We start from the raw sequence: 15,637 nt of genomic DNA, 5'->3' as shown, positions 1-15,637 counted from the left end.
TGGATCTGCATCAAATTGTACAAACTCATAAAGATCAGTCCCCGTAACATGCCTGACTTCTTTCTATTAAGATCCATATAATATTCTATGTCGTCGACTTGACCAAACGTACAACTGTCATTTTGTCTTTGTGAACAGAAACCTTGGTTAGTTATTTTGCATGTAAAGTACGGCAGTAAAGTGAGGTCTGATCACAGATGACAGGAGAAGCATCCAGGACGCTCTTTAATGCAACATGAGCTGTCCACTTGTGATCAGATCCCTCAGGATGGAGGTTTATAACAGGTTTGAACAGGGTCCAAGAGGGAAAATGCAACAGAAACAAATGCTGTTCACTAGTGTTCTTATTATCAGTTTAGTAAGGGACTTCACAGTAACAATTAAAGTGGTCCCTGCACTGTTAGAAAATGTTTGGGGCCCTGTATCACAGTCTATTTCGATTTGCATTGTGTTCCTGTACTCTCCTAAACAAACAGTTTAATTCCAATGCAGTTTCCCCCAATAACTATCTTACTATATGTAGCACTACATTTCCCTGCACGCTCAATGGCTCGTTGGTCTAGGGGTATGATTCTCGCTTAGGGTGCGAGAGGTCCCGGGTTCAAATCCCGGACGAGCCCTCTGTGTTTTTTTCCTCCATGAAATGAGCCACTTAGTTTTTGTCTTCTCAGCTCATATGTCAGTACAAATACAACCGAGGAGATTTATTATTATACAAATATTTCAATTCCTCAAAAAGATAAAACATCCTGGGATTACTTGAATAACTGGAATTTTTTTATTTTAAAATGTTGTTTTATTTGATATAATGAAATGTGCTTGATTATTTAACTTGATGACCTCATGATCAATATTATTTGATGATTAGATTGTAGTTTACTGCTGTTATTAAAGAAAAATTGTGTGTAGTTAATCTGAACCTACGACATGAATACAAGATAAATATATTCTTATAACAAATGTATAAATATATAATTTGCTGAAAGAAATAGAGTAATTGTAATTCTCTCTATTGCATCATGCGATACATTTGTAAACAGCGGGACATCAAAAAAAGAATTGACCCCGACGTGATTTGAACACGCAACCTTCTGAGCAACCTTCTGATCTGGAGTCAGACGCGCTACCGTTGCGCCACGAGGTCTGTCCAAGCCATGGAAATCTTACAAAATATATACAATACGTAAAAATGTGACCAGTAAAATGGTATAAGACTAGAAACAAAATTATCTACTGTTAAACCGCTGTCACCGGACCAATGACGAGAAGCATACGAGTATATCCGTCCTTTTATTGGTTTAAAGACGTTTTATCTTTCTATTTATAATATTATGCGAGAAAATTAAGAGGATCCGGAGAACTGTTGAGTTTGATTGATGTTTGACTTTCCTACGAAGCAAGCTCAACATATACCCTGGCTATCTCTAACCCAAATGACGTCGTGTTAATCATTACAAATATTTAAGTATCCATTTTATTGCCCATGAATGATTAAACCCTTCTCTGTGGACATCAATTATCATAGACTTGGTATAATACATTTTAAATATAATCGAAGGGACCTAATAGGATGAATATTTATTGTAACTAACTAACTAATATTATGAATAAGAGAACGTTATTTTATCTAGGCTTTTGATTTGATTGATTGGAATTTAATGTAATTTATTTGTATAATTATGTCTTTATTTACTTCCATTTACTCTTATATTTTTATATATGTATTTTTTTTTAAATTATTTTACTTAATCTTATTTAAGTTATTTAATTTCTGCCTCTTTTTCTTTACCCTAAGTGTTTGATTGTGGGTTGGGGGTGTTCATAAACGTTTGTATGTTTATAAATGTTTGAATGTATGTTTCTTATATGTAAAACTCAATAAATATATTGTAAAAAAAAAAAAAATACAATCGAAGGGGATAATTGTGATGGATACATTCTACTAATAATCCTATAATAGTACTATACCTTTTTACATATACATTTGAAAATATTTGCATTTAAAAGCCTAGCACCAGTTTAAACGGCTGAACGTGTTTTGCCCCATGTCTCAACAACCAGTGACGATCAGTGTCATGTTGGTCATGAGTCATCAGTTGTATGAGGGTCCCACTGTAGCTACAAGCGTGACCCCAGTCAGCAAAACCTGATCAAACACATCCTGCACGTCACTGTGTAACCAGTGTGTAACCCACCTTCGGGTCCAACACACAACAGGCAGCAGGCATCGGACACATTGGGTGTGGAACGTGCACCAAACTATGGAAGAGGATAAATAGTGATGTGTCGAGGCTTCGAAGTGTGTGTCGAGTGATCCAGGAAGACTTCTGTGATAGGCTTGACGTATGTGGTGACGATCAAAGCCCCCCCCCCTCCCATACAAACACACACATTTTGTGGACTTGGGACTTTATTGTATGTATTGCGCGTTTGTTTGGAAAAAAAAAACCCGCCTGGAACCCTAAATTTGAATAAAATGTTGTGCCTATTTTACGTGTTACATGTTGTCCCCATACTAGTCACAAAAGCACATTCAACATCACAATCCTCTGCCCAATTTGTTTCCAATTTCCCTTTTGACTCCGCCATCGTATCATAAAGACATACACCATATTAATGAGATCATGATTTATGTATTGGCATCACAAACATCATTCATTCATTTATTCAATTCAAAGCCATGGTATTATAATCACTCTGCAAGCTTCTACCAGTTGTAACCCTAACCCCAACTACTATCTTCAAGCTAATTTCCATTGTTGGAACCCGGCCGGTTAGCTCAGTTGGTTAGAGCGTCGTGCTAATAACGCGAAGGTCGCGGGTTCGATACCCGTACTGGCCATTCTTCCTTTTTCTTTATTGTTGTAATGCTAAGGCTAAGTGTATAGAATCTAGTGACATCTAGTGGTGTAGTTGCATGCTATATTACTATGGAGGACCATACAATTTAGATGACACACGCTATATAATATGGAGGACCATACATATGTAGTATGGAGGACCATACATGACATAAGTATAAATAAATAAATAAATAAATAAATGTAGATATAAATACAGAAATAAATAAATAAATAAAAAAGGAAATAAATTAATTAATACAGAAATAAATACGTTACTAACAACAGAAATAAATAAATAAATGTCTTAAATATATTTGCACATTTATTTATTCCCTGATTTATATTTTTCACGTTTTCAATCACCTTATGCTAATGAGAAGCAGGATTGGTCACAGGAGTGTAATGATCCAGCCTTTCAATGCTGACTGGTGTCCAGTAGCTGTTTGCAGTGTTGTGCCAGTTCACGTCTCGTGTTCTCCTGAGCACAGGGAGCGAGCAGAGAGGAGGAGGAAGCAGAAACTCCTGCTCGGAAAGAAACAAGCCTGCAGCTTCTGCTCTGCCCATGAAGCAGCTGATCTCTGAGCAGATGTGACCAGAGACTGTTTTACAAAGTCACTGAGCGGCTGCATCGAGGTGACGAGCTCAAGTCTCAGTTTTTGTCTCTGTGCGAGTGTGTGGCACTGAGGGGTGCGGAGCCCGGGTGCCTGTGTGTGCGTGTGTGTATAGCTCAGTTGACCAATCCTGCTCGAGACTGAGTTTGGGACCGCCTACCTCATTTACATATGGACAATTAATTGTTGAAAAATAAAAATGTTGCAAAAAAATAATGTGGAAATAGATAAAGAAATAAATGAATACATGTGGACATAAATACAGAAGTAAATTAATCAATGTGTTAAACTTATTCCCACAATTATTTCAACTTTTATGTATTTCAACATTTATTTAATTCCACATTTAATTGTCTCATATGTAAATGAGGTAGGAGGTCCCAAACTCAGTCTCGAGCAGGATTGGTCAACTGAGCTATACACACACGCACACACAGGCCCCGTGGCTCCGCACCCCTCAGTGCCACACACTTGCACAGAGACAAAAACTGAGACTTGAGCTCGTCACCTCGATGCAGCCGCTCAGTGACTTTGTAAAACAGTGAAAACACAGAGTTTCTCTGGTCACATCTGCTCAGAGATCAGCTGCTTCATGCGCAGAGCAGAAGCTGCAGGTGGTTTGTACCGAGCTGGAGTTTCTGCTTCCTCCTCCTCTTCCTCCTCCTCTCTGCGCTCTCCTTGTGCTCAGGAGAACACGAGACGTGGCGCTCACAGTCAGGATTACTGACACCTTAATCATCCCAATAAAAAATAACCTGAACTAACCCTCTGAACTTGAACTAGTTCATTTTAAGTGTGAACCGGCTCAACACTGCAAACAGCTACTGGACACCAGTCAGCATTGAAAGGCTGGATCATTACACTCCTGTGACCAATCCTGCATGAGACTGCAGTTAGGCCCGCCTTTCTCATTGGCATAAGGTGATTGAAAACGTGAAAAATATAAATCAGGGAATAAATAAATGTGCAAATATATTTAAGACATTTATTTATTTCTGTTGTTAGTAACGTATTTATTTATTTATTTCTGTATTGATTAATTTATTTCCTTTTTTATTTATTCATTTATTTATTTATTTCTGTATTTATTTCTACATTTATTTATTTATTTATTTATACTTATGTCATGTATGTATGTATGGTCCTCCATAATTCAAAACATCACTAGGATAATTTCATATTTTATTTTTTACAAATTGCTAAAACTCAAGCGCAATTAACTCCTCTCATTTTCATTATATACATTACATTATATCCCATTAGCGTCTCGTGTGATGACATCGAGCGTTGGTGGTATAGTGGTGAGCATAGCTGCCTTCCAAGCAGTTGACCCGGGTTCGATTCCCGGCCAACGCAGACTTTTTTATTTGTGGTTAAAATTCCTTGTTGGCAACATTTAACACACACATTTTATTTCTCGCACTGTTTTCTCTTTTTGCTAAAAATACACTTAAAATCTGTTGTACCATAATTTTACAGGGTATGTTGTCTAATAGCTTCAGTTATTAATCTATCTATCTATCTATCTATCTATCTATCTATCTATCTATCTATCTATCTATCTATCTATCTATCTATCTATCTATCTATCTATCTATCTATCTATCTATCTATCTATCTATCTATCTATCTATCTATCTATCTATCTATCTATCTATCTATCTATCTATCTATCTATCTATCTGTCTGTCTATCTATCTGTCTGTCTATCTATCTGTCTGTCTGTCTGTCTGTCTGTCTGTCTGTCTGTCTGTCTGTCTGTCTGTCTGTCTGTCTGTCTGTCTGTCTGTCTGTCTGTCTGTCTGTCTGTCTGTCTGTCTGTCTGTCTGTCTGTCTGTCTGTCTGTCTGTCTGTCTGTCTGTCTGTCTGTCTGTCTATCTATCTATCTATCTATCTATCTATCTATCTATCTATCTATCTATCTATCTATCTATCTATCTATCTATCTATCTATCTATCTATCTATCTATCTATCTATCTATCTATCTATCTATCTATCTATCTATCTATCTATCTATCTATCTATCTATCTATCTATCTATCTATCTATCTATCTATCTATCTATCTATCTATCTATCTATCTATCTATCTATCTATCTATCTATCTATCTATCTATCTATCTATCTATCTATCTATCTATCTATCTATCTATCTATCTATCTATCTATCTATCTATCTATCTACAGAAGAGTTTCCACAACCTGCCAATTCAACATGTTGACACACATACAAATATAAAACCTGTGGCTTGTCTGTTAACTTTGCTTCGCAAGCCACAAAGGCTATAAGTCAATAGAAGTCAGCTGCATACTGTATGTGACACACACACAAACACACACGCCCCTCATGACCAGCACTTAATAATAGATTGAGACATGTGCCTCTAGAGAAAGAAGAAGGGAGTTCACTAGTTGAGCAGAACATATGTCAGTGTTTCTCCTCCATGCAGTAAGTTCATTTGTTATCCTTTTCACCGGGTTAATCCTGCTTACCCACTTTTTCCCCTTGTTGCCATGGATATGCTATTCCTATGGCAACTGCAGGCCTTTACGGATGGCCTCGGGCCCCCACCGTAGAGGACTCTCTGAACCTTTCATTATACATTCCCTTCAAGCTCGCAGACAAATTACACAAGTAGCACATACTCCGACTCTGTCTGTCCTCCTCTCCCTCCCCTCCATGTTAGTAGCCCGTCCATTGTCTCACTTTTTGCTCCTGCACATTCAAACATCTGTTCGTCCTGCCAGCATTCTTTTTTTTTGGGGGGGGGGGGGGAGTGAATTTCCCTCTAGGCACGCACTGATACTGGATGCCAGTGCGGGTAGAGAGAAAGCTGTGATCAGATTTGTAGCACACGTATCGCTGTCATTAGAGTCCGCGCCCTGAGCTTTTCTAATTATCAGTGGCAGTGGAAACCCAAGCTCCATCTTTAAAGATGCATGAGACGTCTTGAGCAGCGGAGAGTAGAGGTGGAAGCTCAGCCAGAGAAAGTTTCTCTGTCAGTGACAGCGAAACAAGGGAGGGGCGCGGCTCATGCACATCACAGGAGAGTTTGTCAGTGGCAGTGAGGGGCCCCAAGTTGAGGCAGAGTACAGAGTAAGGACTGTGTGTGTGTGTGTGTGTGTGTGTGCTTGTGGTGTGTGTGTGTGTGTGTTGGGCAGATTGGGGGGCCTCCGCCTGCTGAATGAACCCTGTTAGCGTTGGGCAGTACCATGGGCTACGGGTGGGCTCAGGCCTGCTCGGCATTGTGGCAGGATGCATCATCATCGGGGTGTCCAGGGAGTGTGATGCCGATGCTGTGGGAGGCATCTTCCTGGGAGCAGGGGGCCTCGGTGAGTAGGTGTTTGAGACTCTTGACACTGGAAAATGCATTTAAATGGTTAAACTTAAATTACAGGTTTTAATCCCATTTTTCTGTCATAATTCTAACTCATTATTAACTGAAGGTCTGGACGTCTGGAGACCTCACATTCTCTTTGCAACTTAAAGACAATTTTGTCTCATCCCCTTCATAATTAACGATTTTTCCCTACTTTCTTGATACTTGCTTATATACAGGATTTTGGAACGGTGACTTGTTTCAGGATGCTTCTACAGAAACTATCTGATTAGCTTCATTTGCCGAGACCCTAGCTGTGAATTGTGGTTAAACACAATGCATTTTAATGCACAGACCATACAACAAAGAAAAATAGGAACTATTTCCTGATTTGGTGCAATAACAATGCTAATTTCCAAATTGTGTCTTCATCAAATTTGCCCCCTCAGTTCCTCACAGAAGAAGAGGTTACATCTTAATGTCTTTTCTACATATTTGGCTTTTAAACTGTATATTTAAAGAAAAAAGATGGTTGATTTCACGTTAATTTAGATATTTATGCATTTAGCTCCAGGATCAGTGAGATAACTTACAACAGAAAAGTGAAGATGTTCTCACACTCGTCCGACTCTGTCAAATATTTAGTATTTCAAACCAATGTCAAAAACAAAGATCTGTGGCCTGTGAACTATCCGTCCACTTTTCTTAAAAAACACACCATCTCTCGTCACCATCTGAAACACGAGTGTAACTGGAACCTGGTGATGGCCGGAGGACTAGCCTCAACTGCTTTCCTGGAGAGAGAGAGAGAGAGTAAAAGACGAGGCTTTTGATCCGAGACAACATCAACATGCATAGTTAATGTGAAACACACTCTCGCCGATGATTCGATCAGTGCTCAATAATTCATTTATTTTTGTAATGAGCGTAAGAATTGGGCAAATTATAGCTGTGTCCAGCAGCTCGACGGAGACGTTGGCCGCGGCAGCACTTGTGCAGCTAAGTAGCATCTAATTATGTGTTTTGGGGCTCGTGCGCCATGATGACTCCTCCAACACATGGGCTGACTCATGAGCATGAACAGAGTGTTCCTGGCAGATTCTTTTCACTCCTTCTGCACTTTCATGACATTTTAGACACAGACATGCATCACAGCCACCCTCAGGGCCTGCCAGGGTTTGATGACAGCTCTTCCGGCTTTTAGGGGAAATCAATATCTGTGTTTAATTGGAGCAGGTTGAAAGAGTTTATTTTTTGCAAACCCTAGGTATGGCTCACAGGTCTTAAAATTGCACGTAATAAATTTCCATAATTAACAAATAGATTGAATTAGACACACGTGATTAGATTTATGCTATGATATGACAGTGGGCATTTGATGGTCTTTTTCATTTGCTCAGCCTGCAGTACACAATATTTTGTTCCATCCCTGGTCACAGTCTAGTAAAAAGCACATTACCAAATCAATTATGATTCATTATTATTTCTCTGGAATGAAGACAATGTCAATGTGAAATCCTCATTCGAATACGGCAATTATTCTGTTACTAAGCATTATGAGAGCACTATAATACAACCAGGGTTACTTTAATAAATGGTGTCTGCTTTCCAGGCCTGCTCATATCGATATACCCCTTCGTAAAAGCTTGGCTGAACCTCAACAATATTCTCCCATCCTTTGGTAAGTTATCATATTTATATTCGTTATTGGAAAATACAATTCAAAGGCATTTTAACCTGGTTATATTACATGAGCTATGATTGCCTCAATTTGTTCACGGCACAAATTACAGAATTAGATTTGTCATATCCAAGAAACTATTTAGGTTCAGAGCATTCTCTTTTATTCTCAGGAAACTTCAGAGTTCATCCCACGGCTGCCAATCCTGCCCCGGAACAACCGATAGAAACTCTCAGACGAGAAGGTGAGTGTCGTATCCTTCTAAACCGAAAAGCCACTGATCGACACAGCTATCACATAACATCTAAGGGATAGTGTTCAACTGCTTGATACTGAGCCATCAAGTCCGTCTCCGATATTGGTTAATATTAAAATCCGAGACTGGTCTGTACACGAGAGAGCTGATAGGTAACACCAGTGAGAGCGATGTTGTATCTCTGTGGTTAATGCAAAGCATCAGGCCACTCTCAACTCATGGGGGGAAGTTGAATAGCAAAGACATTTTTTCTTCTAATAATTACTTTTTCTTGACCCAGGTAGGAAACATTACGAGATCAAGCAAAATTGCATAAGAGAGAAGAACCACTGTGCTGGTGAACATTCTGTACAAAATTCCCAACAGAAATTCAAGGACAAGCATTCTGTGTGTTAGCATCATACAGCAATGCAATGTAAAAAAAAAAATCCGACCTGCCAGCCGTAGGACTTACATTTGTAGGCTCTAATGAAAAGGAAAAACAAACTAGAATGGCGCAGTAGAGCGCATTCCTCTGCTAAGGCCAAACAGTCCCTTAAATCAACCTAAACCAACAAAGCACTGCAGCCCATGAAACGTATTCTCCATAGCAGAAGAATGATATTTATTAAATCAAGATCCATGTATTTTTTCCCTGAGAAATGATTGAGAAAGTATAAAAACTCACAATGTTGGAGAAAGGGATAAAGAATTATTGGATCCCACTCTGTTTCTTGGCCCATGTGCCGTTCAAGTTCGTGGAAACCCGTCCAATGATTTTCGCGTAATGTTGCAGACAGGCAAAAAAACAATAAACTTGAATGGCACTCAGTAGAGCTCATAGATCCAGCAAGGGCCCTATTTACAATCTTAAAGGGATAGTTCACCGAAAAATTTAAATTAACTCATTATCTGCCCTCCACTCTGCTGATGGAAGTGTGGGCGAAGTGTTTGAGTCCACAAATGCTTTTTGGAGGTTCAGGGGTAAACAGCGTTGCAGCCATATCCAATGCAATTAAAGTAAAAAACAGAGGAGCAGTATGGAGGCATTTATTGTTTTTTTTCTTTTCTTTTTTTTACATTTGAAGAATCAGTCACCAGTGACTTACATTTTATTGGATTTGGCTGCAACGCTGTTTACCCACCGAAACTCCAAAAGTGTTTTGTGGACTCAAACACTTTGCCCAGCCTTTCATAGTGGTGAGTGGATAATGATCTCCAGGATCTGCCCCTTTTGCACGATCAACACAATAAAATGAAAGGGATTTTCCCGTCTCATCCTTCCACCAAGCTTCTTTTGAGGAGTTTTTGTATAATTCTGCTGACAAACTGCCGTAACGTCACATTGACAGTTGATGTGTCTTGCCAACGAGTTCCCTTTTGGTCTTGCAGTGACTCAGAGTCAACTAAATCTGGAACGTTGTAAGAGTCGTATGGGAACCTTTGTGGAGGGCGGACCAATGGCCGAGACCAGCCCAGAAGAGGGGTATGAGATGAAACCAATCTTGCTTTCTCTGTTGAATCATGCTCATGTGCAGTTGTGGATTAGTGATTTACATACAAGCACTTATACAGTACCAAAAAGGTTTAGATGAGCAGGATGGGGAGGTGGATGGTGGTCCAGTACAGATCACTCCAACACCAGAGGGCTCACATCCCATCTCTGTGTACCGAGCTCAAAGAATAGGTCAGCATGAAGTTTCTACAGATAAAGGTCCTGCATCTCTGGCAGGTTTAGTGTAGGTCTTGCTGAGAGGAAATTTAACATCTTAATGCTGTTAGGGATCCCCTAACAGCAACACTGGGACCAGTTTTAGTCATTGTTTACATACTGCATCAGATTCTCACTAACAATCAGCTAGGAATTTGTTGTTGATCCTAAAAGGGATTCGTCATCAGATCAGCATTAGTCAGAATGGGGCGTGTCAGGCAAAGGCTTTTAATTTGTCTGTAAATCGAACGCCACGTCCTGATCTCTACGGTGCAGACTCTGGCTCCGAATGAGCAAGATGGTTGCGTTCGTACCCAGGACATTTTGGCTCCGTCGTCCACTGTTATATGAAGTCTATCTTTTAGCTAGTAAAGCCTGACTTCCACACCATCCAAACTATTCAGAGACTGCATTCATTTGATTGTTCAAGTCTGTCCGTCTAAGTCTTTTTATTGCTCTGTTAAATAACTGATGCAGAGTTAAGTTGTTTTTACCCCACATCATTAATTTTTTTTGATTTGGGGGAATAGGTTAATAAAAGTTGTTTCAAATGAAAGGAAGAGACATTACAATTGTGTTTTCTGTTGCAGGACGTCTTCAGAGATGCCAGACGTCTTGTCTCGGCGGAAACAGAAACAATCCTCCTCTGATCAAGACCTGCCTTGACCTTTATTGTTCTGCTTCCCTGTTAATTTTCTTAATTTCCTCCAAGTGTAATACAAGAAATGTTGAGCAAATATTTTGGATTCATATTTTTCCATAGAAATGACGCATCAACTGTCCTGTTAGTTAAGATCACCTCATGGTGTTGTCCTGACGTGATCTGATAAACATATTAAAAGAGTAAAAAGTGTCTGTTGGTGAAGCCTTTCCATCACTCCTGAGACTCAGAGAAGCAAATTAGTCCCACTTGCTTGCAGCTCATCTCATCATCACACAATGTTCTCAGCCCCCAATTATAAAATTATTATGGTCGTTATGTGATGATGAGACTCGTACACAATTTGGCTCAAGTTCCCTGGCTTGTACTTGACATGAACAAAACAAATGGGGGGGAAACTAATGTGTGTATAAACACACACACACACACACACACACACACACACACACACACACACATATACACTAATAGCATACGTCTGTTGCACGCACACAGTGAGCTGCACCCCTGCAGTGAAACATAATGCATTGATATTCAGGAGAGCACAGGCAGAATGGCTGCTGCGTGGGGAACAATGCTGTGCTCCGACAAAAAGGGCCGCAGCAACAGGAGCACGATGAGTCTGTGGAGTCTTGATGACAACAATCAGTTTGACTGTCAGGCCTTAAATCACAATGTCCCACCGCAACCCATCTGTGCCTGCATGGAGTTAAATACTGGAGGGACACATAATTAATTATTAACTGAACACCAGCCAGCATGGGTTGACGTAATAAGACGCAGATTAATAGGCCTGTACATAATATTTCTATGAAATTACCTGAATCAAAGCCAGAGTCGGAACAAGAGAGAATAAGCCATTTTAATATTTCAAGCATTCCAACATGAACCTTTCCCAGCATGCACTTGTCAAAAGAAGCACAATAACTTTAAGAGCCTGTTTACTGACATTTAAAGGGTCAGTTCACAAAAATCACAGACTAGACTAGAAAAGCGCCAGTACATTTAGATAAGCATCACTGGCTTAGGCTAATCGAGACAGAAATTGTAAATATAATGTATCTCAAATCTTTGAAATAAAAAATTTGAACATAAATACTTATAAATTAACGGAACCTACTCGTATAATCTACACAAGTAATATTGAAGAACCACACACACGCACACACACACGCACACACACACACACACACACACACACACACACACACACACACACACACACAGGTTTCTCTCTGTATTAGGACTTTGCATTGACTTCCATATATTTTGGAAGACAAACTTAAAGTTAATCTTAACCTTACATTAACCTTAACTTAAAACTTACCTTAACATAAACTAAAACATAACCTAAACCTAAGCCTACCCTTAACTAAAATTAGCTTCAACCTAGCCCCCCACACCACAACTCCTCTCTTTACTTGTGAGGAGACTCATTGACATAATGCATTCCATAGCCCATAACCCTCAACCAAATTCTAACCCTAACCCTAAAACCAAGCCTTTGACGTGGTGGGGACCAGCCAAAATGTCCTTAAAATTATGCTCATTGAAACAAAATCGGCCCTCATAACACACACACACACACACACACACACACACACACACACACACACACACACACACACACACACACACACACACACACACAGCAGGTTGTAGACAGTGGTTACAGGATGGATCAGTGAGGAGGAGGAGGAGGAGGAGGCAGCAGAGTCACATCCAGATGATCTACGTGTCTGATGGAGGACGGACTAAACGGGGAACGTGCAGCCTCTCCACTCTCCGGCCGGCGGACAGTGGCTCCTCCCGGGCAGCAGCAGGCTTCATGAGCCCCCCCCCCTCCACGTAGGTCCCCAGCAGGAGGATGGTGACCTGCTGTCAGGTGCTGCGCGCTGCGTGTCGCTCCGCAGCGGCTCCGCCTGGTTCTGAGCGGTGTCACCTCCTCGGGAGAAATCACCTGAGTGCTCTTCAGCCTCCGCTCGGATCACTGTTGTTTTTTCTCCCACCTTCCCCCGCCGCAGGTCCCACCGCCGCCTGGTGATGGTCACGTCATGACTTGTGCCCCCAGGAGCGTGAAGCCACGGGAGCGTCAGGATGAGAAGCGCCAGTGTCGGTGCGTGCGCGTCCTTTCAACCTCTCCGGAATTACGCGCGGCGATCAGTCCGATCGATCCATTGATGAGGCGATGAGATGAGAAGACCCTCAGCGTGTCGACCACCCGGGTAAGATGCTTTAGATTTTTTTTACATGAATGCAACACGTCAGTGCAGAGATAATCTAAATGTGTTTTCATTCGTACCAGGGTCACAGATTTATACAGTTACAGAAAAATCCTCTTCTACCTCCTCGTCCTCTCTCGTCATTTGCATTTGGATGAGCTGCACTGAAAATGCAGATGTACCTGAATATCACAATAATAATAATAGTACAGATAAATAAGGATTCCCCAGTGGCCTATAGCTGACATTGAAGCAGCTGCAGTGGTATTGCACATCTTTTACAGTAAAATTAGGAGTTTTTTCTCATATATACTGAGGCTTAGCTACCATGATTAGATGTGACCAGTGATGCTCCAAACATGTCTCTAACCTGTTGTCAAATTATTTCCATCTCTACTTTCCTTTTTTATGCTTCCTCTGCCACAGTCACAATGGGCGCTCTTTACTTTTCAGGTGCCCATGTAAGCACCAGTAATTAATGTCAACATTGACACTTTTTTATTCAGCTGTGGTTTCATCAGTTCATGTGAGACAGGTGTCAGGTGTTCCCGGACTATAGAGGCTAACTAGTGTTTTCTACAACTGAATTAGATAAGATAAGATAAGATAAATTAAGATATAGCTCTGTCCCACAGTGGGGAAATCCACTTGTTACAGCAGCAGATAGTCAAGACGAGGTAGACTAGTGAGCATTTGAAAGTATATAATGTAATGAACATAGGCAATGAAATAAAGAAGAATAAGAAAAACACAGAGTTTGTTTGTATCTACAATATCCTCCATTCAGACATAATATTATGGTTAGAGAAAAGGACTTGAGCAAAGTGCAGTGGCACAAGGATGAATACTGTGTTTGTGCATTTGTATAATGAGATACGAATGAAAAATATATGTATGTATGAGTATAGTTAAAATATGATTGGAATATAAAAATGATGTGTGAATATATATAGAGAGAAATATGATACACATAAGTAAAAAGTATGCTATTATCACATGTAAAAGTATCAGTTATTTACTGTCATATGTCAGACTCCAACCTCTCCAGAGTAAGAGTAACATGGCACAGTGATGAATGTTCAGAGCTCATTGATGGTCACATAAACACTTCACCGCCCACAATGCTCATCAGGTAGTGGTCCACTGATACTGAGAGCAACAGCGGTGGGAGGATCTGTTTGCATCTAACAAAAGAAACAGCTCTAATTGATCATATGCTGTCATTTACAGACAGAGATTAGGAGTTCATTGAGACGTCGCCATGGGGAAGTGTTCGGACTGAAACCCTTGGAGATAGAGTAACACCAAGGAGGAGTGAGAGAAAGAGAGAGCGGGGGAGAAATCATGGTCATCACCGATAGAACCAACGGCACCCCTGTGCCTAAAAAGGAGTCCCAGAAGAAGAAGAGGAGGAAGTCTCGCCCTCATGGCCTTCCCTCTCCGGCTCTCTGCTGTGCCTGTGGCCTATGCATCATGCTGGCTGGACTCAACATCACTCTGGTGGGAGCGTTTGCCTTCAGCACACTGGTGCCTTCTGCCAATCCCCCCATCATCATCGGACCTATCCTACTGCTGGTGGCCTTCTCCTTTTTCGGGGCCTGTTGCGTCTGCAGCCGCCTCCCACCTCCCCACAGCTCGCGGAGGTCAAAGGTGGGAGGCAGGGGCACGGGGATGATGGGACACGGCGGGCTGACTGGCGGGGCAGCATTTGAAATTGAGACCAGCGAGCACACGCTGCAGGACACTACAGCTGTGCAGCTCAGCCCCGAATCGTCCCCTGGGTCGTCCCGGGCGTCCAGCCCAGAGAGGGAGCCTCCCGATGCAGCCCCACCAAGCTTCTGCAAGGTCTTCACCATGGAGGCCAACGGACCTTCTTCTATTGCCGCCACTGCAGCCTACTCGGCCTCCACAGTGCCGGGAGGGGAGGTGAGGCTCAACCTGCCGCGTGAAGACGTGGTCGCCTAGCAGACAAGACACTGTTCCAAGGCCAGAGTGCTGGCAGAGTGAAATTGTGTCCTCTAGTATACGTCGTGCCATATTTCTGATTGTGACAACTTCTTAAAAGTATGCTTTTGATTTCTCTTGCTGTGCAGCCCACTGGTGATTAGCATGCAAAGTTGATTAACACCCAAGTATTTGTGGACCAGAGGTTTTGGAATTTACATTCCTACCTCTCCTGTGCTGTTTTCCTCCAAGTCTTTGTTTCTGTTTTTTAACGTGGGGCATTATGAACAGTTGTGTCTGAAACAGTACTTTTACGCGTGGAAACCTCAAGTGTCAGCTGTGATTCCGAGAGTTTCTCCTGAAAAAAAAAATGTGATTGTGGATTTGCTCCGGAACTTTAATGATTTT

The 15,637-nt window shown here is 41.2% G+C and overlaps 2 protein-coding genes and 4 non-coding genes across 6 annotated transcripts; 5 read left to right on the top strand and 1 right to left on the bottom strand.

The window, feature by feature from the left end:
* The first annotated feature begins 548 nt into the window (after window positions 1-548).
* trnap-agg (transfer RNA proline (anticodon AGG)) lies at window positions 549-620 on the top strand. Its single transcript has one exon. It is a non-coding gene; the product is annotated as a tRNA-Pro (tRNA).
* Window positions 621-1,060: 440 nt separating this feature from the next.
* Window positions 1,061-1,144, bottom strand: trnaw-cca (transfer RNA tryptophan (anticodon CCA)). The gene is given in 2 exon segments: window positions 1,061-1,096; window positions 1,109-1,144. It is a non-coding gene; the product is annotated as a tRNA-Trp (tRNA).
* A 1,624-nt stretch (window positions 1,145-2,768) lies between these two features.
* Window positions 2,769-2,842, top strand: trnai-aau (transfer RNA isoleucine (anticodon AAU)). The gene has a single exon. It is a non-coding gene; the product is annotated as a tRNA-Ile (tRNA).
* Window positions 2,843-4,738: 1,896 nt separating this feature from the next.
* Window positions 4,739-4,810, top strand: trnag-ucc (transfer RNA glycine (anticodon UCC)). The gene has a single exon. It is a non-coding gene; the product is annotated as a tRNA-Gly (tRNA).
* Window positions 4,811-6,640: 1,830 nt separating this feature from the next.
* On the top strand, window positions 6,641-11,068 carry kncn (kinocilin). The gene is made up of 5 exons (XM_061083734.1): window positions 6,641-6,788; window positions 8,388-8,456; window positions 8,629-8,700; window positions 10,084-10,177; window positions 10,993-11,068. The coding sequence occupies exons 1-5, from the start codon at window positions 6,641-6,643 to the stop codon at window positions 11,066-11,068; spliced, it is 459 nt and encodes a 152-aa protein (XP_060939717.1).
* Window positions 11,069-14,629: 3,561 nt separating this feature from the next.
* Window positions 14,630-15,250, top strand: tmem275a (transmembrane protein 275a). Its single transcript, XM_061083598.1, has one exon. It carries the CDS (start codon window positions 14,630-14,632, stop codon window positions 15,248-15,250), a length of 621 nt encoding a protein of 206 aa, XP_060939581.1.
* Window positions 15,251-15,637: the final 387 nt, after the last annotated feature.

This window comes from Limanda limanda, chromosome 13, assembly GCF_963576545.1.
Source record: "Limanda limanda chromosome 13, fLimLim1.1, whole genome shotgun sequence".
Classification (NCBI taxonomy): Eukaryota; Metazoa; Chordata; class Actinopteri; order Pleuronectiformes; family Pleuronectidae; genus Limanda; species Limanda limanda.
The sequence above is the reverse complement of the archived record's forward strand: the minus strand, read 5'-3'. Positions and strand labels throughout refer to the sequence as shown.